Source organism: Amblyraja radiata, chromosome 3, assembly GCF_010909765.2.
Source record: "Amblyraja radiata isolate CabotCenter1 chromosome 3, sAmbRad1.1.pri, whole genome shotgun sequence".
In the NCBI taxonomy this organism is placed as follows: domain Eukaryota; kingdom Metazoa; phylum Chordata; class Chondrichthyes; order Rajiformes; family Rajidae; genus Amblyraja; species Amblyraja radiata.
Genome location: NC_045958.1, coordinates 96,080,198 through 96,106,084, shown reverse-complemented (window position 1 = coordinate 96,106,084; position 25,887 = coordinate 96,080,198). Strand labels below are relative to the sequence as shown.

Here is a 25,887-nt window from a genome sequence, read left to right as displayed (position 1 = left end):
AGCAGCCCAGGTTTGTTGTTGTCTAGGATAATGTCAGTTTCCATCGGGCTGCTCTGGTCCGGACCTGGTTCACCAACCATAATCAATTTGAAGTGGTATACTTGCCCCCTTACTCGCCATTTCTAAACCCTATAGAAGAATTCTTTTCGGCTTGGAGATGACGTGTATATGACCGCCAACCACATGCCCGCATGCCTCTTCTGCAGGCAATGGAACAGGCCTGCGGAGACATTGAGGTGAGGTCAATCCATGGATGGATTCGGCACACAAGGGGATTTTTCCCCGATGCCTAGCGGGAGAAGACATTGCTTGCGATGTGGATGAGATCCTGTGGCCAGACCCCAACAGACGGCAGGATCCATAAGCCCACCTACAAACGATTGCTGTGTTTTTCTGTGTTTACAGTATAGTGTATTTTTGGTTTTATTTTTGTTTTATTTTTGCTTTAACTGAATTTACAGTACTGTGAAGTACAGTACTGCAATGTACTGTATTGAGTATTTGATTTTTTGGTTGTTGTGAAAACGTGCCTTCTGTGGAACTGAATAAAAACAGTGAAAATTAAAGACTGCAGTGTTTTATATAAAGTAGACTAGTGTGTTGCTGCTGATCTGAAAGTGTATTCATATGATGCAAGTGTGTATCATTTGGTCATCAGAGTGACGTTTTGACAAAGGATTGTTAGGTTTTCATAGCAGAGTTTAGGTTTCGATAGCAGAGTTTCAATTTGACATGGATGTGAATGGTTTATTTCCCAGTGTTGTGTCTTATTTGCTTGTGTGTAGAATTTTGACACAATGAGCGAAGTTTTGCAAAACGTGTTCAAGCAACGGGCAAAAACTGTAATAGCAGTAGAAAAACTGTTGGAAAGCATAACGTTACCCGGCTGGTTTAATCAGACCTTTGAAGTAGTTACTGGGTGTAAAGGTAAAAGTACATGAAGCGAACATGTTATGTCTGGACTTTCAGAAAGCATGAAATATTAGTGCAGCTTAATGCTCAAGACAAAGTTGTACAACAGTGGGTGCTGAATACAAAAAGATGGTGGTGTTGAGAAATTGGCATCCAACATTAATCAGATCACAGGTACAGCTTAGTGTGTGGTTACATTGTAACAAAAGAACTGTGGTGAAGGAAATCAAACCATAAATGATGAAATGCAGCATAACATCCATGGATTCGCAGATCTACTATAAACAGAAACCCACATGATACGGCAAGTTTTTGTTTGCACGATATGGAATGCTAACTCTCACCACAGAAGACATTTGGACATAAATGCACATGGGTTGGTTCGTTAGTTTGCAGACAACATCAAAATTGCTGCAGTTGCAAGCTGTGGGGAAGGCTGTCAAACTTGATGGAGTGATAAAGAAGGCATATGTTATGCTCGCCTTCATTGGTCGGGACACTGAGTATAAGAGTCAGGAAGCCATGATACAGCTTTATAGGACTTTGGTCAAGCCTCATTTGGAGTATTGCTGGCAGTTCTGATCGCCTCATTACAGGAAGAAATTGTAGTATTTGGAGAGAGTGCAGATAAATTTTACCAAAAGGTTGCCTGTAACAGGAAGTGGGATAGACTTGGATTGTTTTCCCTGGAATGCCGGAGGTTGAGGAGAGACCTGATAGAAGTAAATAAAATTATGAGGCATAAGTAGGGTAGACAGTCAGAATCTTTCCCAGTGTTTAAGGGGCTTTTTATATCGGCACATGGATATGAAGGGAATGGAGGGATATGGATTATGTGCAGGCAGATAAGATTATTGCATCTTGGCATCATGTTCAACAGACTGTCGGCCACAGAGTCTGTTCCTCCGCTGCTCTAGGTATATTCTATGAGACAGGAGAGACTGCAGATGCTGGAATCTGGATCAAAAAACAAACTGCTAGAGGGATATGGATCATGTGCAGGCAGATAAGATTAGTGCATCTTGGCGTCGTGTTCAGCACAGACAATGTGGACTGTAGGGCCTGTTTCTTTGCTGACTTTTTCTGTGTTCTACGTATAGTCTATGAGACACGAGAGACTGCAGATGCTGGTATCAGGATCTCAAAAAAGCAAACTGTTGGAGGAACTCAGAGGGACAATGAGCAAGTGGGGGGGCGTCAGAGAAATAGTTGATATGTGGGTCAAGTCCCTGTATCAAGCCCTGTGTGAAACACTCATTGTCTCCGTTTCCACAGATGCTCCTTCTTCGCCAGTAGTTTTTATTTCCACACATGAAATGGAACCCAAGGAAGACTCAAGAAGCTGTGAGCAAGTGCATGGCATTGCATTTTTTGGAAGTGGGCAATAGTAAAATCATAGTGACACAGCACAGAAACATGCCCTTTGGCCCAACTAGTCCGAGCCAATCAAGATGCTCCATTTAAGCAAATACCATTTGCCTGTATTTGCCCCATATCACTCCGAAACTTCCCTATTCATGTACCTGCCCAAAAGTATTTTAAATCTTGTTATTGTACTTTCCTGAACTACTTCCTCAGGCAACATTCTATATGCCCACCACCCTCTGTATGAATCACTTTCCCCGCAGTTTCTTTCTAATGACAAAAGTAATTTCAGATGTTTTTCCAGGATTTATTGAGTTCCATTGCATTGAACAGCATCAAAACCTTTCATACATTCCCTGCACAATACAAACATGGAAGGACTGCAAAAACAGGCTGCAGCAAATCTTTATAAGCTTTGAATGCAGTTCTAGAATGCAATTGGGAATCTGCCAACAAGCTAGAGATGGCAGCCCAGTGGTGCAATGGTAAAGTTGCTTCCTTATAGAGACAGAGACCCGGGTTCGATCCCAACTACGGGTGCTGTCTGTACGGAGTTTGTACGTTCTCCCGTGGGCTTTCGCCGAGATCGCCCGTTTCCTCCCACGCTCCAAAGATGTACTGGTTTGTAGCCTTGGTATAATGGTAAAAATTGTCCCTAGCGTTTGTAGGATAGTGTTAGTGTGCGGGAATTGCTGGTCTGCGTGGACTCGGTGGGCCAACGGGCCTGTTTCCACGCAGAAAACAAAGATGTCGCTTAGACTGGAGGGCTTGTGTTTGAAGGACAGATTGAATAGGCTGCGACTATTTTCCTTGGAATGAAAGAGGCTGAGGCAACTTTTACAGTAAAGTTATCAAACGATAAGATAACCACAGTCCTTTTTTTTCCCAGGGCATGAGGACACAGATTTAAAGAGAACCTGAGAGGCAAGTTTTACACATAGAGTGGTGGATACATGAAATGAGCTCCAAAGGAGGTGGCAGAGGCTGGGACAATTACAACGTTTAAAAGACAGGTACACATCGAGGATCTGAGCCAATGTGGGCAAACAGAGGCATGGATGAATTGGGTCAATGAGCTGGTTTCTGTGTTGTGTACCTCTAGAAGTGTAAATACTGGTTAGGTCTCACCTGGTGTGCAGTGCCCACTTAAGACAGCACACTTTAGGAATGATATCAAAGGCGTGAAGTAAATGTAATGAACAGACTCTTGCCAAGATCCTGCAAGACAGGCTGGTCTGGAAGGTTAGATCACATGGAATCCACAGTGAGCTAGCCAATTGGATTCAATATTGGCTTGAAGGAGTCCAAGATTAATTGTGGAGGGGGATTTTTCTATATGTTGGCCTGTAACCTGTGGTGTGCCACAGGGGTTGATGCTGTGTCCACTGTTTTGTGTTACCTTAATGATTTGAATGAGAATGTAGTTAGCATTGTTAGTAAATTTGCTGATAGCCCCAAAATTTGTGATATGGTGGACAGTGAAGAAGGATAGCTGTTTACATTAGGATCTAGGGAGGTCGGCCAAGGAAAGGCAAATGGAATTCAACTCTGACAAAAATTAGATGTTGCACTTTGTTCTGTCAAACCAGGACAGGATTTACACAGTAAATAGCAAAGCCCCGGAGCATGTGGTGGAACAGAGAGAACTGGGAATACAGATGCACAATTGCCAGAAAGTTGCCAGTCAGGGAACAGGATGGTGAAGGTGGCCTTTAGTATGCCTGCTTTCATTGGGAAGGGTGTTTTGTACAAAAGGTAGGACATCTTGATGTAGCTGTACAAGTTGTTGGTGAGACCACACCTGAAGTACTGGGTGCAGTTCTGACCTTCCTGCTAGTTTCAAAATCATCAGGTGTCTTTAGTTTAGTTTAGAGATACAACATGGAAATAGGCCCTTTGGTCTACCGAGTCCGCACTGACTAGCGATTGTTTCTGCACGGAGTTTGTACGTTCTCCCCTGTTGATATGAGGGAAATGTGCCTGATGCAATTCTAGAGAAAGTTCTATAGATATGAGGAGGGCAATAATTTACTTCTGCCATAACAAGTTAGTATGATTTGTAAATGCATTTTGGTGGAAGCAGATTTTGCAAGTTCCAAAGATGAACTGGATTTGTAGTCAAAAATGACAATTTTTCAGAACGATGGAGAAAAAATAAGAAAGAAGAGCTTATGGCTTTTAATTCAATATTAATCACTGGAGCGTGGTTCAGTCTGTGATTAACCAAAGATTTGGTCCCAAGTACTGTGATTTTCCGAGTGTTTTACAGCTATCAAGCATTTCCAGAATGATGCTTGATAACAGCCATAAGAACATGTATGACAGATGCCACACATCTTCCACTGGGCCCCATGCTGAAGCCAGGTAAAGAGTCCATGGAGTAACATCCTCACTTCTGCATTTTTTTGAAGTTGGAACTGCTTCATAAAACATGTAATGATAAGTGTGCCTTTAAATTAAACCTTAACATAATGTGGAAATTTACAAACAAGTTCAATAAAGTTACTTACTTTCACAGCATCTATGAAATTTAATAGCGTAAAGTCTGCTGCTCCATAAATTGTCCATCGATCCCAGATTGTGAATGAAATGTCATTCCTATTTCCACAGAAAAAAGGATCAGATATTAGGATAGTTGCTTTTATTCAGCTGTATTTAGAAAGCAACATGCTCAAATCCATTGGTTTACTGTAATAAGTGTATAGAACAATACAGCACAGGAACGGGTCCTTTGGCGAACAATGTCTGCGCCAAATATGATGTCAAGTTAAACTAATCTCCTCTGCCTACTGTGATCCATATCCTTCCATTCCCTGCCTATCCATGTGCCTATCGAAAAGCTTCTTGAATGCCATTATCGTGTCTGGCTCCACCACCAGTCGGTTCCAAGCACCTACCACTTGATCTGTGCAAAAAAAATCTTCCCGCACATCTCCTTTAAACTTTGCCACTCTCATCTTAAAGCTATGCCCTCTAGTCTTTGATATTTACACCCTGAAAATAAGGTTCTGACTGCCTACCCAATAGGTTCATTGTTTATAAGTTTATATACATCGGTCAGGTAAAAGTAATTTTTGGAAATGTTTCAGAGTCCCTGACAGTCATACAGTGTGGAAACAGGCCCTTCGACCCACACGTTTGAAGATGTTACAAAGTGTATCGATGAGGGCAGACCAGTTGATGTGATGGTGATATACGTGGATTTTAGTATAGCCTTTGAAAATTTTCCAATTGGGAGAAAGGCTGAAAAGGTGAGGACCCAGGGATCTAGGGCAAATTGGTAAACTGGATCCAAAATGTACTTGGCAATAGGGGACTGATGTGATAGAAACATAGAAACATAGAAATTAGGTGCAGGAGTAGGCCATTCGGCCCTTCGAGCCTGCACCGCCATTCAATATGATCATGGCTGATCATCCAACTCAGTATCCCGTACCTGCCTTCTCTCCATACCCTCTGATCCCTTTAGCCACAAGGGCCACACCTAACTCCCTCTTAAATATAGCCAATGAACTGGCCTCAACTACCCTCTGTGGCAGAGAGTTCCAGAGATTCACCACTCTCTGTGTGAAAAAAGTTTTCTCATCTCGGTTTTAAAGGATTTCCCCCTTATCCTTAAGCTGTGACCCCTTGTCCTGGACTTTCCCAACATCGGGAACAATCTTCCTGCATCTAGCCTGTCCAACCCCTTATGAATTTTATAAGTTTCTATAAGATCCCCTCTCAATCTCCTAAATTCTAGAGAGTATAAACCAAGTCTATCCAGTCTTTCTTCATAAGACAGTCCTGACATCCCAGGAATCAGTCTGGTGAACCTTCTCTGCACTCCCTCTATGGCAATAATGTCCTTCCTCAGATTTGGAGACCAAAACTGTACGCAATACTCCAGGTGTGGTCTCACCAAGACCCTGTACAACTGCAGTAGAACCTCCCTGCTCCTATACTCAAATCCCTTTGCTATGAAAGCCAACATACCATTCGCTTTCTTCACTGCCTGCTGCACCTGCATGCCTAATTTCAATGACTGGTGTACCATGACACACAGGTCTCGCTGCATCTCCCCTTTTCCTAATCGGCCACCATTTAGATAATACTCTGCTTTCCTGTTTTTGCCACCAAAATGGATAACCTCACATTTATCCACATTATACTGCATCTACCAAACATTTGCCCACTCACCCAGCCTATCCAAGTCACCTTGCAGTCTCCTAGCATCCTCCTCACAGCTAACACTGCCCCCCAGCTTAGTGTCATCCGCAAACTTGGAGATATTGCCTTCAATTCCCTCATCCAGATCATACATGGTACATGGTTGTCCTTGCTATTGGTTTCTTGTGCCTAATGGGTTCCAAAAGGACCTTAACTGGAGTATAATGTGTAGTTCTGGTCAGTGTACAATAGGAAGGATGTGATAATGCTGGAGGAGGCAAAGCAGACTCACTAGGATGTTGCCTGGGATGGAGTTATGAGGAGAAACTGCAGAAGATATGCCTGTTCTTCCTGGAGTGGAAGTCAAGAGAAAATGTTGAAAATGAAAATGAAAATGTTGAACCTAGCAGTAACCTCATATCAGATCAATCCAGAGGTCACAGATTTAGGTGAAGGGAGAAAAGAGGGGGTTTACTTCACAGAGGATGGCAAGCACCCGGCTGAGAAAATACTTGTTACTTCCACCATTTAAGAAGTGCGCAAGTGAGCACTTGAATTGCCTTGGCAGAGAAAGATACGGACCCAATACTGGGAGCTGGGAGATGGCAGAACTACAGAAGGGTGCCAAATGGCCTGTTCCATGCCATACGATTTTACGATTCTGTAACACTAATACCAGTCTGAATTTAAATTCCTGTTAGATATCCATTTTCATGTAATCTCACCTGAAATTTGGGGCTGTAAACTCAGAGAAAGATGCAAGAGTTTGAAAGTCATGTGTAAAATGAGTGAATAGAGATTATTCATTTTGGCAGGAAGACTGGATTCATTTTAATTGAGTGCTAACTGGAATAAGTGGGACACTGAGGAGTGTCCCGGGGAACTCCGTGGGCCCGATCCACCCGCCTGACAACTGCGCCGCCGACGACAACCGAAGAGCGCCCCGGCAGGCCCGACTCGCCCCACACACCTCCCAGGTGACTGCGGTGAAGCCGGGTGGCGAGGCCTGTCTGGGCCGAAGGAGCCTCAGCGGTGGCAGCGATGGGAGACTTGGCAGCGGCAGCGGGAGACTCGGCAGCGGCAGCTGGTGCCTCAGCGGCAGTGGGGCCTCGCGGTTGATGAGCGTGAGGGAGGGAAGGGGAAGACAATGGGGATCCGGCGTGGGGGGGACCGCCGTGAAGAACAAGGCGGACTTGGCGTGGGGGTACCGCCGTGAGGGACAGTGGGAAAACAAAGGGGGGCCAAGCGTGGGAGAGGGGGGAGGGGGCACTGTACTTTAGAATCCTCTGTCCAGGGGATAAGTCTGTGTTAGTTTGTTTGTTCATTTGTTCCGATGAAGGCGCCGTGCAAACGGCAGCCAGCCAACAGTCACTCGTCCTTTTACTATTTGTTTTCACTTTTAATTTCACGTTTTTGTGTGCCTTGTGTGTTGTGACTGTCGGCACCAGACCAATTTCCCACTGGCAATGAATAAAGTTTTATCGTATCGTATTGTAAATTAATCGCACACAGAGTAAACAAATTTTGCAATGCATCTGTCCTACTATTCATTGATAATGATTTGTTTAATCTGAATATAAACCCCATAGGACTAACCTTTAGCTCCCATTGGCACGCAATTCATGGAGTGAATATTGTACCAAAAAAGTTGCTTCTGGCAGCTGGAAAATATTTCAGCTTTATATTCATTATTATTTACAAGATAAAATCCTATCACAGTTTGTATCAGGTGCAGGGTTCCTTTACCTTATTTGTGTCCTCTTTACAGCAGCTGGCTCAGTAAATACTATGATGGGAATAGCCAGATTAAAGAAACAATTTCTATATGCTTCAAATGGATGGCGTCCAACAAGTTTGATTAACTCGAGAGCAACCTGGGGAAAGGAGAAAAACAAATTGACCTTTTTTAAAATTCATACTTTCTTTGCAGGAAGGGAGAGAAAGAGGGGAAAGTGGGAGGGGGGAGAAGGAAAGATGCAGACAGACAGACACAATGGCTAAATCTATAGCACTAACTGGAGCAGACAGGCATTTCTGGGGCCATGAAATAGACTCATGATTGGTATATTGCCTTCTTGGTGCCAGAGTCAGAAATGTCTCAGAGTAGTTGCAGGACAGGCTGATCTAGAGGATGAGATTTATGTCATCAATAGAGATAAAGGCCAAAAGATGGATATGGTCCTGCAAAGTGGATTTAGTCGGTTGTTTAAAGAACAGGAGTTGAAGGATGTAATCTCTGAATTAGTCCCTTTTCCACAAGTTTTTCAGTAGAGAAATTGGAAGATATGTCAAACCGTAGCAAGGTTAAATGGGGTGAGGGAAGGAGGGGGAATGGAAGGAGGGAAGGTGCTCTGGTGTCCTCACACACTCCAAAGACATACAGGTTTGTAGGTCAATTGGCTTCAGTAAGTTGTAAAACTGTCCCTAGTATGTAGGGGTGAGCATTGGTTGGTGCGGCTTTGGTGGGCCAGAGGGCCTGTTTCCGCACTGTCTCTAAAGTCTAAAAGAAGGAAGAAAGAAGAGAGAGAGAGGAAGGGAGACAAAGTGGGCTTCCTCCCTCCGAGCTGTGTTCCCGTCGCAGGTACGAGAATGACTGAGCGACTGGGACAGAGCCAAGAGTACCAGCGCCACCATGTGGTCAACAGTGGACTGCAGGAAAGAACCCATAGACAACCATCGCTTGTGCCCGAGGCTAAGTCTGCATGGCCTGAGAAGCCAGAAGACCTCTGCATGACAACGAGGGCAGACACAGACACACAGACAGACACACACAGGCAAAGACTGGCCGCCAGGATAATCCAGCAACCGCCAGTGTCGCCTTGACAAGCCAAAAGTTGAGCTGCAAGGAAGAAACCTGTACCGTCAGCCACTCCTCTCGAGGCAAGAACGAACTGCAAAAGAAGCCTGAAATCGCCATGTCTCCTTCTTCGAAGATCAGGACTCAAGGGGGCTTCATTGAAACATAAAGCTTGAAAGGGTTCAGAAAAGATTTATGAGGATGTTGCCAGGACCAGAAGGTGTGAGTTATAGGGAGAGGTTGAGTAGGCTGGGTCTCTATTCCATGGAGCGTAGGAGGATGAGGGGAGATCTTATAGAGGTATACAAAATCATGAGAGGAATAGATCAGGTAGATGCACAGACTCTTTTACCCAAAGTAGGAAAATCGAGGACCAGAGGACATAGGTTCGAGGTGAAGGGGAACAGATTTAATAGGAATCCGAGAGGTAACTTTTTCCACACAGAGGGTGATGGGTGTATGGAACAAGCTGGAGTGGGAGATTGCAACCTTCACATGGTCCATCCTGTTTCAACTAATGCAATCAACCCAAGGTGCACAAACAAGATCAAATAGAAAAGTTGATTTACAACTTTAGGCTGTGCACGCCATATGCAAGAAGGAGCAAGCTGCCAGAGGAGGTAGTTGCGGCTGGGACTATCCCATCGTTTAAGAAACAGTTGGACAGGTACATGGATAGGACAGGTTTGGTGGGTTATGGACCAAGCACAGGCAAGTGGGACTAGGGTAGTTGGGACATTGTTGGCCGGTGTGGGCAGGTTGGGCCGAAGGGCCCGTTTTTGCACTGTATTAATCTATGACTATACAGAATAGAGAAAGGCTTGGATAAAGTGGATGTGGAGAAGATGTTTCCATTAGTGGGAGAGTCTAGGACTAGAAGTCATAGCCTTAGAATTAAAGGACGTTCTTCTAGGAAGGAGATGAGGAGAAATTTCTTTAGTCAGAGGGTGGTGAATCTGTTGAATCCTTTGCCACAGAAGGCTGAGGAGGCCATCAGTGGATATTTTTAAGGCAGATAGATAGATTCTTGATTAGTATGGGTGTTTGAGGTAATGGGCAGAAGGCAGGAGAATGGGGTTAAGAGGGATATATAGATCAGCCATCATTGAATGGCGTAGATGGGCCAAATGGCCTAATTCTACTCCTATCACATGAATTTATGACCTTATGACTAAGCTGCTGGGACAAGGCTGAGATTGCCAACGTCATCGCACATGCGCTCTAACGGCATGTGTGGTCACGTGTCCTGGAGACAGGGCACATGTGGTCCTGGAATTTCTTACCACCGTAAATAGAATAAACCATGTGAGTTCACCTTACAGCGAGTGTTGATGTGGTCACTGCCAAACCCGGCGACATCCCCCGACAGCACAGCGAGGTGTTGCATTTTGGGAAAACAAACCAGGTCAAGATCTTTACAGAGAATCATCTCTGGAGAAAAGGAATGGTGACGTTTTGGGTCGAGGCCCTTCTTCAGAAGACTGGTCTCAACCCGAAACGTCACCTATTCCTTCGCTCCATAGATGCTGCCTCACCCGCTGAGTTTCACCAGCATTTTTGTCTACCTTTGAGTATATAAGTTGGTACGTCATGTTACAGTTGTACAAGACATTGGTGAGGCCAAATTTGGGGGATTGTGTTCAGTTTTGGTCACCTTGCTGTAGGAAGGATGTCATTAAGCTGGAAGGGGTAAACAGCTGAATTATGAGGATGTTCCAGATCTTGAGGGCATGAGCTATAGAGAGACAGTGTGTAGGAAGGAACTGCAGATGCTGGTTTAAATCGAAGATAGACACAAAATGCTGGAGTAACTCAGCGGGACAGGCAGCATCTCAGGTGACATTTCGGGTCAAGCTATAGAGGGAGGCTGGGCAAACTAGGAGTTTAGGCGGATGAGGGGTGATCTTCTACAGGTGTATAAGATCATGAGGGGAATAGAACCCCTGATTTACTAAGCCTTTACCATTAGATTAGATTAGATTAGATTATTTAATGACCACACAGTCAAGCTGGTGGAATTCAGGTTCAGTACAGGATGTTACAAGGTAGGCTGATTCCCGTCAAACATAACATAAAACACAACATCATACAATATACAGTACATGCATGGGGAGGATATGTGCTGTTATCATAGTGTGTTCAGAATTCGGATTGCGTGTGGGTAAAAACTGTTTTTAAATCGAGATGTCTTGGCGGACAGTGAGCTGTAGCGCCTTCCTGATGGCAGCAGGTGGAAGATGTGGTGAGCTGGGTGGGCCTTGGATTAAGAACCTGTACCAAATTGAGTAATGAAGTTCTTACCAGCCCCGATACTGCAGCAGTTGCAGTTGCGATGGCAGGAATGATCCGTCCAGCTATCCTCTTTGTCTTTAACCTGTCTGCTGTATCAATGTTGTACATCTTTGCTCGTATGTTGGATGCTGCCGTTATAAAGTCAATATGTCCATTGATGTCGTTGTCTTTTTCAAAGGAGACTGGCATCATGTGGAGATGATCTAGCATACAAGGGCCAACAAATGTTCATCAGATTTATTTTTCTGTTCATAATGCTGAAATCTGAAAGCCTATTCCCTTCCCAAAACGTCTCCCAATGAATTTGCCTCTCCGAGGAACTGACATCCTGGGGACCACTTCAATATCATTGTTATCTTAACCAACTGATCATTTATCTTGTATAAGACAGGACAGCTGCCAATGTGGACATCACCCTATCCTCATCTTCGTCTCACATAATTGGGGTGTCATTAATGGAATGACCAAATACAGAAAATCACAAGCACTCATAACAAAAAGGAAACTGTTCCCTCCAACCCAACCTCTGGCTCTTTACTAGAGCAATGCTGAGAGCAGTCAAACTGCCTTCCTTACTCGCAAACCCCTGTCCCTGTAGTTCAGTTCAGTTCATTTTTTTTTGGTCATATGTAGGTTAACACAGGGTCAACGGTACAATGAAATGTGTTTGACAAGACAACGGGTCACCTCAGCAATGATATTACAAGGATACAATTAAGGTAAAAAATATAAGATAAGTGACATTGGTAGGTAAAAGACAATAATAATATAAAACAAATAAATAAATAATAGATCCGCCTTCTCTGCCTCAACAGCAAACCTCATGCCCATGACTGGCATTGTTTCTCTGGCAGAATTGGATTACCACGCACAACTGAATGACAAATATGACGAAGGGGTTAGGTCTAAAATAATTGCTTAACGCAATTCAAAACATGACCACATTAGTATGCAGGCTAGGTACTCAATTTTAATAATTCCATGTGTGGGAACATCTAGTCCCTGTCAAGGAATATTCAAGAGTGGCAAGCTTTGAAAGCTGGGACAGTTTATTTTGGAAAAACAGGAGACTTTAAGAAGACAAGGTTATAATTGCACTATGCAGCTCGGAACCAGGCCCTTCTCCTTACTTTGTCCATGCCAACCAATTTGGCATACTTGACCAGTCCCATTTGCCTGCATTTGGCCCAAATCCCTCCAAATCCTTCTTATTGATATCTGTCCAAATGTCTTTTAGAAGGTGCTAAAATTAGTATTTGCTTCTAGTTTTGTCTGGGACCTCAGTCCAGATACAGACGACCCTCCGAATGAAACAGTTGCCCAGGAGTTACTTCTTAAATCTCTCTCCTTTCACCAGTAGGCTGTGCCTTCTTGTTTTGGAATCCTCCATCCTGAGGGAAAAGACAGTGAGTGTTCACCTTATTAGAGTCATACCGTGTGAAAACCTGCCCTTCGGCACAACTTGCCCATACCAACCAACTTCACTAGTCCCACCTGCCTGCATTTGGCCCATATCCCTCTAAACCCATCCTATCCGTGCACCTGTCTAAATGTTTCTTAAATGTTGTCAAGGTACCTGCCACAACCACTACTAATACCTCTGGCAATTCGTTCCATACACCTACCACCCTTTGTGTAAAAAAGTTGCCCCTCAGGTACCTATTAAATCTTTCCCTCCTCGCAAACCTATGTCCTCTGGTTCATTTATCCTATTTATTCCTCTCATGATTGTAAATAATGTGTGACTGATGACAATAGATCATTAGATCAAACATAGCTTTAATCACTGAACAGCATCAATCTACAATGATCTTGTAAAATCACCCATCATCCTCTGTGTTCCTAGGAATAAAGTTAGAGCCAGCTCAACGTCTCCCTATAGTTCATGCCCTCGAGACCTCACAACATCCTTGTAAAGCTTTTCTGTACTCTTTCCAGGTTAACATCTTTCCTATAATAGGGTGTTCAAAACTGAACACTCTAAATATGGCGTCACTAATGTCTTGTCATACACTAATGTCACCTGCCGAACCTATCAAGAACCTGCTGCAATTTAAAAAAACCATCTTTGCTATTTATTATACCACCCACTTTAGTGTCATCTGCAAACTTAAAATGCATGCCCCTCATCATCTTATAAACTTCAATAAGGGCATCACTCAGACTACAATTTCCCAAAGGAAAAAGTCCCAGTCTAGTTTTTTAGTTCAGAGATACAACGTAGAAACAGGCCCTTCAAGTCTGTGCCGAACTGTACACTGTTTCTATCCAACGCACTAGGGACAATCTACAGATGCCAATTAGCCTGCAAGCCTGCACGACTTTGGAATGTGTGAGGAAACTGGAGCACCCCAAGAAAATCGACGCAGTCACGGGTAGATCGCACAAACTCCGTACAGACAGCACCTGTAGTCAGGATTGAACCCGGGTCTCTGGCGCTGTAAGGCAGCAACTCTACTGCTGCGCCACTGCATCTATCTACATGCAAACTCAGCTAACATCTTTGAGAATCTCTTCTGCACCCTTTCCAGCTCAATGATATCCTTCCAATCGGTGGATGATCAGATTTGTAGACTTACTCCAAGTTGGGGCTGCCAACGACTGCTGCAGCTGCATCATGATAGCAGTATTTGTACCCATAATATTCCAATATGTGCACTCAATACCCTTCACAATGAAGGCAAGCCAACAGCCTTCTGCACCACACAGTCCATCTGACTGGCTACTTTCAGGGAACGATGCACCCCTACTCCCAGCTCTATCCGTTCTGCGACACTTTCCAGGGTTCAACCATTTACTAGAAAAAATCCTGCCTTTATTTTGACACACCAATGTGCAACATCTCCTCTGAATATCGATGATAGACACAAAATGCTGGAGTAATTCAGCAGGACGGGCAGCATCTCTGCAGAGAAGGAATGAACTCCCCATTCGTTCTCTCCAGAGATGCTGCCTGTACCGCTGAGTTGCTCCAGCATTTTGTGTCTAACTTTGGTGTAAACCAGCATCTGCAGTACCTTCCTGCACATTTCCTCTGGATATCCTTGGCTTGGGAAGGTTGTGGCTAAACAGGGGATTATATTAGGTGCAGTTGAAAGTCTTTATCACTCATTTAATTGCAAGCAATCTCAAGGAAAAACAAAACCATCTTCAACACACAATTGATTGCTTTGAAGACACCACTCACTTAGTTGCCACTCACTTTTTAGGGCAGCAATAGATAGATTCTTGATTAGTACGAGTGTCAGAGGTTATGGGGAGAAGGCAGGAGAATGGGGTTAAGAGGGGAAGATAGATCAGCCATGATTGAATAGTAGAGATGATTGATGGGCCGAATGGCCTCATTCTACTCTTATCACTTATGACTTTATGACTTAGTTGCCACGTACCTTTATTTGCCACCCCTACTCTTCTCGCTTGGTTTAACAATTCAATGGCCACTCTTTCCTCTTCACTGCTTACAGAAAGTTTTGCCTGGTCAGATTTCTTTACATTCTCATCTGTTTCGATTTGCTACAAATAAAAATTGTTGATTTTTTCATGTTAACACCAACAAGAATTCCATTAAGAAATATATACAAATGTATTTACAAGCATTGTACCTTTTCTTGTCATCACTGGTTGGGGCATTGAGTACAAAGTCAGAAAGTATTGATGCAGCACTTTGGTGAGGCCGCGTTTGGAGCATTGCTTTTGGTTGCTTCATTACAGGAAAGACGTGGAGCCTTTGGAAAGGATGCAGAGGAGGTTTAACAGAATGATGCCTGGCTGAGAGAGTATTAGCTATAGGGAGAGGCTGAATCGTTTTCTTAGGAACATCAGAGGTTGCGGGGTGACCCGATAGAAGTATATAAATTATGAGGCATAGATAGGTTAGACACCTACTTCCAAGATAGAAATATCAAATACTATAGAGCAAAGTTTTTGTGTGAGAGCGGCAAAGTTTAAAGGATACTAGACCAAGTGGGACCCGTTGGGTCCCTGTCACACTGGAGGCTTGGTCTTCCAACGCAACCCGTTCCCCCAACGCAATATTCCACCACTCACCCATAGGAGGCCTGGTCCCCCAACGCAACCCGTTAGATTTTACAGTACTGGCCAAATTTTGTGCCTTCCACCACAGTGATGAATGCTGTGGTGGATGTTTGTGTTAAATTTTTATTGTGTATTGTGTGTTCTTTATCATTGTACCGCTGCTGACAAATTCATTTCACTTGCACATTATGTGCAATGTGACGAATAAAACTGATTGTATTGATTGATTGTATTAAGTTTAGTTTTGGACACTGCCATAAGAAAGATGCTGTTAAGCTGGAAAAGGTGCAGAGAAGATTTACGAGAATGATGGCAGGACACGAGGCCTGAGCTATAGAGAGAGGTTGAGCAGGCTAGGACTTTATTCCTTGGAATGCAGGAGGATAAGGGGTGTATAAAATCATGAGGGGAAGAGATAAGGAAAATGCAGTCTTTTACCAGAGGATGTAGGTTTAAGATGAGAGGGGAAAGATTTAATAGGAACCTGAGGGGCAACTTTTTCACACAAAGTGTGGTGAGCATATGGAATGAGCTGCTTGAGGAGGTAATTGAGGCAGGTACTATCACAACATTTAAAAGACATTTGGGCAGGTACATGGATAGGACAGGTCTAGAAGGATATTGGCCAAACACAGGTAGGTGGAACATGGGTAGATGGGGCATGTTGGCTGATGTGGGCAAGTTGGGCCATAGGGCCCATTTCCATGCTCTATGACTATGACAAGGTGAGGAGTGCTTGGATTGCATTGTCAGGGGTGGTGGTGCTTTTGCAGTTTATGTAACCTTAACTAACACATTGGAAACTTACCACTAATACTGATAAGTGTGAGAAGAAGCATTTTGAGGGATCTAGTAAAGTAGGAATATATACCATGAATATTAGGGCCTGAGAGCATTGAGGTACAAAGGATCTTGTTGTACAGTCAGAAGACCCCTGAAGGTGGCCACAATGGTACAAGAGGCTTGCATTCATAAACCCAGCATTGATGTAAGAGCACAGATGTTTGTACAATGTTTTATGCCATTGAATCAGGTACATCTGAATATATTGTAAACGGTTTTATGTACCGCACTATAGGACAGAGAGGATGCAGAGATCTCCCAGGACGTTTTCCAGGATGAATGTCTCAGCTAAGAGGAAAGACTGGAAAGGTTGGATACGTTTTGCTTGAAGCAGAGGAGACTGAAGGAATCCTGATAGAAGTGTATACAATAATGCGAGGCATAGATGGTAAGAAATGTTCCCTATAGCAAAAGAGACTATAACTTGAGTATGGAAGTTGGGATGTCATGTTGCAGTTGTATAAGACGTTGGTGAGACCGCATTTAGAGTATTGTGTTCAGGTCTGGGCACCATGTTATAGGAAAGATATTGTCAAGGATTGGAAGGGTTCAGAGAAGATTTACGAGCATGTTGCCAGGACAAGAGGGTCTGAGCTATAGGGAGAGGTGAGTGCAGGGGGATGAGGGGTGATCTTATAGAGGTGTATAAAATCATGAGAGGAATAAATCAGGTAGAGAAGGATGAAAGAGATAGAAATAGGCCACTTGGCCATCGAGTCAATGCCATTTCTCATAGCAATACCATCAGTCCTATTCCTCCACATATGTTGATCTTTCCTGGAGCACATGGGGAGATCCTGTGCAGTCACAAGCTCCACACAGATGGTACCGGAGATTTGAATCAAACCGACATTGCTGGAGCAGAGAAGCAGCAGCAGCATTGTGCTGCCTGATAACAGAGCCATCGAATCTTCTTCACCATGCATGGTTATAGTAATGCCACCGTATGGAGTCTTTCTTTTTTTGAAACAATGTGATGTAACAAAATAAGCTCTCATTTCATACGCGTGGATTAAATGTGCTAAAACAAAGCCATAATGCAAGACAACATGTCAAGCAGTAACAGCGCTGATAGTCTGTGTCACCAAATGTGACTTTGTCCTGTTAATTACTTACTTTTGCAGATGGCGTGAATTTTGGAATCTTAACTTCAGACAATAGCCGGGAAACACTTTCTTTAGATATATCCTGCAAAACATCAAATCAATTCTCCTATAATTGTGGTTTACATTTCCTGGTGTGACACAAACCAATTCACATGTGAAGTAAACTATTTTTTACTTTACTATTACATTAAAAGATAGGACAGATTAATTGCCCATTTGAGCTGAAGAACCAGTTTCCATGCACTATACAGTAACTTTGGCTCCAGATTGATAGCAGATGATAAATGCTAAAATTAGATCATTTATTGATCATTACAGGAATATGAACCCAGATGCTTGCTCGAATGACGATCTCAATTCCCACCAAAAATGATATATATTATAAATGTATTTGAAACAAAATATGTGAAAGGTCCGACCTGAAACGTCACCCATTCCCTCTCTCCAGAGATGCTGCCTGTCCTGCTGAGTTACTCCAGCATTTTGTGTCTCTCTTATGTGAAACAAATAGTTGGTACTTGTACATCATAGAGCTATATAGCACGGAAAGAGTCCCCACCTTGTTCATGCGGACCATAGAACACACACCTCACCACTATGTCCACTTGACTTGCCACCTACAGGGAACCAAGCACCTTTATTCTACGCAACTCACACATGTCAGAGTTAATCTCCATTTGCCATTCCATGGTTCATTTTCCCAATTGATCTAGATCCCATTGTAAACTCAGATATCCTTCAAGGATGCCATTTAAAACCCAGTCAAGTCTCATAGTGGTGGTCTCAGCTGTCAGGATTTCCTTGCAAGAATGGGGCAATTTAAAAAGATAAGTCTCACAGGTTGGCTAAATAGCTAATTAACGACTGCCAACCTACCTCGGAGTGACCCTTGACAGGACCCTATCCTTCAAGGAACATCTCAAAAGAACAGCAGCTAAGGTGAAGTCCAGAAACAATCTCCTCAGTAAGCTTGCTGGCTCAAAGTGGGGGGCAGCAGCCCCCACACTGCGCATTTCAGCACTAGCCCTTGCATTTTCTTCAGCCGAATATTGTGCCCCTGTTTGGTCCAGGTCATCCCACACACACCATGTGGACACCCAATTGAACTCAACAATGAGGATCATCACAGGAACAATGCGCTCAACACCACTCCCCTGGCTCCCTGTCCTATCCAACATAGCCCCTCCACACATCCGGCGAGTAGTCCTCACTCAAAGGATGCTCCAAAAGACCAAAAACTCCCCTCACCTGCCAATTCACATGGACATCTTCAACCCACCCACTGCTCGACTTCCATCTAGACGACCAATTTGGAAGAACCCACCACCAGCTGATTTCACCATCCAATCAGCTTGGAAAAAGGAATGGGAGTCCAAGGACGTCCCAAATAAACATCTGGTGTCAGACCCCACCCTACCGGTCCCTGGCACCAATCTCCCAAGGAAGCAGTGGACGACGCTGAATAGATTCAGGACTGGACATGGCCCCTGCTTGGCCAGCCTTCACAAATGGGGCAGCAGCCCAACCCCACGGTGTGCTTGTGGAGAGCAGCAAACAATGCAACACATCATTGAAGCATGCCCTCAACAAAAACTCAAAGGAGGGCTTGTCACCCTTCATACAGCAGATCAAGAGGCAACTGCTTGGCTAAAGGACTTTGTATTCGCTAAATAAATAAATAAAAACAACTGCCACTAAAAGGAGTGAAAGCCTGTGAAGCAGCGACAAAGTGGGAGTGGACAGGGTAAAAGTGAGACATTGAGGTTTTGGGCCATGAGGCTTCAGCTTGAGGAGTCTTCACCAAAGGTGATTGCAGGATAAGGTTTGTTCTGTCACTTTCTGTTTGTTTCAGAGTGCAACTTACTCCTTGTGTAGGTTGGATGGCAGTGAGTGCAGTGGAGTAGAGTGGGAGTTCAGTGGATTACATAGAACATCGAACACTACAGGCATGGGCCCTTCGGTCCACAAAGTTTGTGCCGAACATGATGCCTAGCTAAAATGATCTCATATGCCTGTACGTGATCCATATAGCTGTTCCCTGCACTTCCACATGTCTATGTACAAGCCTCGTAAATACCACTATTGTATCTGCCTCCATCACCACTCCTGGCAATTGGTTCCAAACCACCGTCAGTCTCTGTGTAAAAAAAACTTGCCCTCACATCTCCATTAAACCTCCCTCCCCTCACCTTGTAGCTATGACCATAGTGTTGGACATATCCACCCTGGGTAAAAAGGTTTGACTATCTATCATATCTATGCCTATCATAATTGATATACTTCTATCAAGTCTCCCTCAACCTTTGACATTCCAGAGAAAACAATCCCAGTCTTTCCAACCTCTCCCTGTAGTTGAAACCAATAAATGCAAGCAGCTTTCTGGTAAACCCCCTCTGCACCCTCTCCATAGCTTCCATATCTTTCCTGCAATGGGGCAACCAGAACTGCCTGCAATGCTCCTAATGCACCTGAACCAAAGTCCTATAGAGCTGCATTATGACTTCCTGACTCTTATATCCAATGCCCTTATGAAGGCAAGCATACCATACGCCTTTTCTACTATCTACTCGCATTCCCAACTTCAGTGAGCTGTGAACTTGGATCAAGATCCCACTGCACATCATTGCTATTAAGGGTCTTGCTATTAACTGTATACTCTCTCCTTACATTTAGCCTCCCAAAGTGCAACAACTCACACAAGAGTTAAACTCCATCTGCCATTTCTCCTCCTATTTCTGGAGCTGAGCTATATCCCGTTGTATCTTCTGACAGCATTCCTCACTCTACAACTTAACCAATTTTGATGCCGTGAGCAAATGTACCCAAATACATTTACGGCTGGGTCATTTAGAATAGAATAGAATGCCTTTTATTGTCATTCAAACGGCTTGGTTTGAACGAAATTGCATTTCTACAGTCTTAACATTACAAAAAAAAACAAGACCCACACTTAACACAATTTACACAAACATCCATCACAGTGAATCTCCAACACCTCCTCACTGTGATGGAAGGCAAAAGTCTTATCTTTTTTACATCTTATCTATTTACATATATCACAAACAGTAGAGTTCCCCATACAGATCCCTGAGGAATTCCACTAGTCTCAGATCTCCAGCCAGAATATTTACCTTCCACCACAAGCCTCTGTCTACTATGCATAAGCCAGTTCTGAATCCATTCGACTAAGTCAATCATGTTAGTGAGATACGACCTGCCTCCTACAATGGCTATACGGTGGAAATTAGGATCATTTCTATCTCATTCAACGGTGGCTATACCCAATTAGCCCTTTCTCTTCCAAAATGAGCAAATCAAATCTAGTAGAATTCTCTCTAATAGTTTCTCAACAACTGACAGGAGTCTCACCGGCCTATAGTTCCCTGGATTCTGTCTACTTAGTTTCTTAAAGAAAGGAACAACATTGGCCACACCAGTCATCCAGGACCTTGCCTGCGGCTAGAGAAAAAACAAAGATCCTCGTGGAGGCTCCCATAATCTCCTTTCTTGCATCCCCCAATAACCTGTGATGATCCTCTGTATCCCTCTATCTTCTCAGAAACACAGGCATGTTATGCCGCAAATCATGTACCTCTCACAACCAAGTTTCCGTAATGGCCACAACATCGCAATTCAAAACACTGATCCAGGCTCTAAATTCATCAGCTTTACCCACATTGCATTGACGTAACATTTCAGCCTTTCCTTATCCCAATATTCATGAACGTCTCCCTGCCTGTCCTTCCTTTCAGACTTCCTCGTTATAAATTCTACAGCCATCGATCCGGATCCGCCCCCACCCCTACTCCCAGGGCGGGGCCAAGAAGATTGAAGATAAGACACAAAATGCAGGAGTAACACAGCGGGACCGGCAGCATCTCTGGAGAGATGGAATGGATGATGTTTCGGGTCGAGACTCTTCTTCAGTCTGAAAGAAGGGTCTTCACCCGAAACGTCACCCATTGCTTCTCTCCTGAGATGCTGCCGGTCCCGCTGAGTTACTCCTGCATTTTGTGTCTATCTTCAATCTTCTTGGCCCCGCTCTGAGAGTAGGGGTGGGGGCGGATCCGGATCTGCAACCGCCGTGAGCCCCAGGCCGACTTCGACGATTGTTTGCCTGCTTCTGCTGTTGTTGGAGTTGAGATGTTGCGCCTGTTGGGACTTGGGCCTGTCCCACTTTGGCCGTCAGTTATGCGACAGGCCGGTGGCGCTCGAAGAGTTCGTTCAGGACGAAGTCCACACTCCTCCATGCCACTCCACATCACCCCATGCGCCCGTCCCGCGCTACCCACGCGCTAACAGCACGCTAGCAGGTCGCGTAAATGGCACGCGAAAGACAGCCAAGTGGGACAGGTCCTTTAGTGTCCCATATGTCTTGTAAATCTTTTTTTTTTCTCTCGTTTCTTTTTCCAAATTTTGAAAGTATTAAATTTTGGTCAAATGTTGGTCGATTGTGATCAAAAGGATCATAGGTAGGCCCATTTTTAATGCTGTGGTATTTCATTATGTTTTAATAACTTTCAAATTTGGCCACCCATATCTCAGGTTGGGCAGTGGGCATGTGCTATAGACCTGCATGGGAAGGTAGATGCTCCCGCCCCCATTAGTCTCGGGCAGATGGTGCTCGTCAGCCTGGGAAGGCAGTCCATCTAGGAGAGGGAAAACTCTGACTTAAAATCTCCACTGCCTTGTGGCCATATCCAGACATGGAAAAGGCCCCTGGAGTAAACCTCAAGAAAATTCGGAATCGGAGCCCCTAAGGCAGTTTGTCGTTGTCCACAACCTCGCTCTGGCAGCTACAGCGATGGCCCTGGTACCAAACTGTAACGGCCCTGCTGTTTCTTTGGATCAATCAGCAACGCGTAGAGGGGGGGCATGCTGCATGGGCAACAGCCTGTCCTCCATATGACATCGCCCTGGCTTGCATCCGACCACACATCACCTGCAAACTAGGATGCATCACCCATGGTCAGTCAAGACCGAGGGGGGCCTTTAAGAACCCTTATTTACGGAAACACCCATATTCCTTAATTCACTGGTTCTCTTTTCTTCCTCTTTTAAGATATTCCTTGTACCAATGTTTAATTGGTTCTTTTATGTCTACATATTTCCCTGTGAATTATCCTGGAATATTTCAGAACATGAATTGCACCACAGAAGTACATACAGATACTCCTGATGTTGAAGATAATCAATCACCTTAATTTGATATTAAAAACCTACCTGTTCTGTATAAGGGATCCTGTAAATAGCTGCAAAGAGTCTTGCTGCACTTGCGATAAAAGAGTAATGCCTAAAATAATGGAAATAAAAACATTTAGAGGTCTCCATAGAATTATACTGCACCTGAAAATAAAACAGGACATAATTAGTGCAAATATTATCATCATTACCAAGGAACAAATTTGATTTTGAGAAATATTTAAACCATGCATTTATAAATATACATACTGATTAACAATTGTCCTTATATAATTTACGGAATATAACCCTTGCATCCTACTTAGCAACTTTCATTCATTTCAATGGTACTTTATTGTTAAATGTCCCCAGGTACAGCAAAATTCTTTTTTTGCATACAGTTCAGTAAAATCCAACTATATACAAGCACAATCATACATAATTACAAGAGTGTAAGATTGGTACGTACACTGAGGGAGTACATAAGAGGCGCCAAATTTCTGGCACATTCTGACTTTGGTAAAAGTAAAATATTTATTTATATTTAATAGTGTGTAAATACCAATTGAAAGAATAATTGAGTTTGAGTACAATACACCAAATGTTTTTCAGATGGTAGACAAAGCAAGGTAAAAATAATTTTGTGTAATTGCATTTATTCCAATGTCCAAAAAAATTACTAATGTCGTAATCATTTTAATGATCATTATGTATCAAATTATCAGAGTCTTCAAAGTTAATAGGACACATTGATTTTACTATTAAACAGGATCGAAAAATGCATCTGGCTGGACTAGTTATATGATCATATTTTTGTATGCTGTCCTTTGTTGCAGTTTTAAAATAGTGGTCAGTTTTTAAAAACAGGACTTGTAATTGTGATAAAATTTGTTTCTCTAAAAGAAACCAAATTATAAATTCTGGCGGTTACTTACAACTCATCATTTATGTCAAACTGTATTGGACAGGGCGGCCTTTTTGGTGACTGCCAAAATAAGCCTGCAAACATATAACATTTCAATATTTGCGGTACAATAAAACAGCCTGTACAATAAATTTGCGGTGCAATAAAACTTTAGGCAACAACATGATTATAGAACATCGTACAGCACAAGAACAGGGTGGGAAGGTGGCACAGCGGTAGGGTTCGATCCTGTCTACGGGTGTTATCTGTACGGAGTTTGTACCTTCTCCCTGTGACCTGCGTTGGTTTTCTCCGGGAAGCTCCGGTTTCCTCCCACACTCCAAAGATGTACAGGTTTGGAGGCTAACTGGCTTGGTATAGATGTAAATTGTCCCTAGCATGTGTGGGACAGTGTGCGGGGATCGCTGGTCGGCACAGACTCGGTGGGCTGAACTTCCAAGAAGAACTTCTTCTCCAAAAACCCTTTTTTGCTTAAGTCCACCCTCCGCCACCTCCAGTTTAAATTCCATTTGGAATATTTTGGAGGACCAAGAACCAAAAAGAAGAAGACAAAACAAAGCCAGCAACGATGAACAAAGAAAGGTGGAGTTGGCAAATCAAAGCCCGGACTCGAGGGTCTGAGCTATAGGGAGGGTTGAGCAGGCTGGGGCTCAATTCCCTGGAGAGCAGGAGGATGAGGAGTGAGCAGAAGAGCTCAATGTCCTTGACTTCCAGGAGGAAGTGCATTCCTGCCATCTCTACGACACGGGGGAATCGAAACCTACCAAATAATGAAAGGCCTGGATAGAGTGGATGTGGAGAGGATGTTTCCAGTAGTGGGAGAATCTAGGACCGGGGGCACAGCCTCAGAATAAAAAGACGTGCCTTTAGAATGGAGATGGAGGAGTTTCTTTAACTGGGGGGAGTGAATCTGTGGAATTCATTACCATAGACGGTTGTGAAGGCCGTCGTTGGGTATTTTTGAAGTGGAGATTGATAGGTTCTTGATTAGCATGGGCATCAAAGGTTACAGGGAGAAGGCAGGAGAATGGTGTTGAGCAGGAAAAACAGATCAGCCATGATCGACTGGCAGAGCAGACTTGATGAGTTAATTGGCCTATTTCTGCTGTTCCTGTGTTTTATTATCTTATGATATGAACAGTGTGACTAAAAATATGTTTACTATAGCTTTAATCTGATCTTGAAAATTGTCACTTCATGCCAAAACCCAACTGCGAATGCCAGCTTAAAATGCAGGGGAACAAATACACAAACATGAATTACAATTGCTTGCGTTAAATATCTCCTCCTTGTAACGAGAAGAGCAAACATTACCAACAATGTACTCACTTCCATCTTTTAGTTTGGTGTCCAAAGGGAATGAGTGGAGAAGTTGTACAGCCTGAAGGAGGACAAGATGTACTATAACTCTCAGGCAGCAGATTATTATATCGATTGCTACAGTTTTATAATCAGTCACATTGAACATTAACACATCAGTTGGCTAGTGCTCTCTGGAAAGTGACATATATCCACCAAATTAGTGGTGGGTAGGAAATTCAACAAAGTTAAAGGCATCTTAAATAAGGTGCTGGGCAAAGGGGAGGTGGGGGAGGGCTAAGAGGAGAAAGATAGGGTAAATGTTATACAGTCAGAGAGTCACACAACACAATAATAGGCACTTCAGCCCAACTCATCAATACTGACTGAGGAGCCTATTTATATTAATCCCATATTCCTGCATTTGGCCCATATTCCCTTATTCCTTTTCTATCTTATACCTGCCCAAATGTTTTTCAAACATTGCGATCATACCTGCCTTTACTACCTCATCAGTTGGCCTGTTCAAAATGCCCACCACCCTTTTTGTGGAAAGACCTGTCCCTCAGATCTTACGTCATGAATCTTACAGCGTGGAAACAGGCCCTTTGGCCCAACTTGCCAACATGCCCCATCAACACCTGCCTGCATTTGGCCCATATCCCTCTATACCTATCCTATCCATGTACCTGTTCAAATGTTTCTTAAACGTTGCAATAGTACCTGCCTCAATTACCTCCTCCAGCAACTTATTCCATGCACCTATTACCACTCTTTGCCTGAAAAAGTTACTTCTCAGGTTCCTATTCAATCTTTCCCCCCTCACCTTAAACCTGGTTCTCGATTCCCCTACTCTGGGCAAGAGACTCTGTGCATTTACCCAATCTATTCTTCTCATAATTTTGTACACCTTTATAAGATCACCCCTCATCCTCCTGCACTCCAAGGAATAGAGTCCCAGCCTACTCAACCTCTTCCTGTAA

The 25,887-nt window shown here is 43.6% G+C and overlaps 1 protein-coding gene across 2 annotated transcripts in view; it reads right to left on the bottom strand.

Moving 5' to 3' along the window:
- uba6 (ubiquitin like modifier activating enzyme 6) overlaps window positions 1-25,887 on the bottom strand; it is an 86,784-nt gene that overhangs the window by 4,191 nt on the left and 56,706 nt on the right. For both annotated transcript variants that reach the window (XM_033018401.1, XM_033018402.1), the window contains 8 exons: window positions 24,935-24,986; window positions 23,616-23,679; window positions 22,723-22,792; window positions 17,510-17,581; window positions 14,905-15,028; window positions 11,525-11,718; window positions 8,173-8,300; window positions 4,788-4,875 (listed from right to left, as the gene is read on the bottom strand). In XM_033018401.1, coding sequence (XP_032874292.1) covers window positions 4,788-4,875; window positions 8,173-8,300; window positions 11,525-11,718; window positions 14,905-15,028; window positions 17,510-17,581; window positions 22,723-22,792; window positions 23,616-23,679; window positions 24,935-24,986 — 792 coding nt within the window. The remainder of the gene's footprint in view (window positions 1-4,787; window positions 4,876-8,172; window positions 8,301-11,524; window positions 11,719-14,904; window positions 15,029-17,509; window positions 17,582-22,722; window positions 22,793-23,615; window positions 23,680-24,934; window positions 24,987-25,887) is intronic.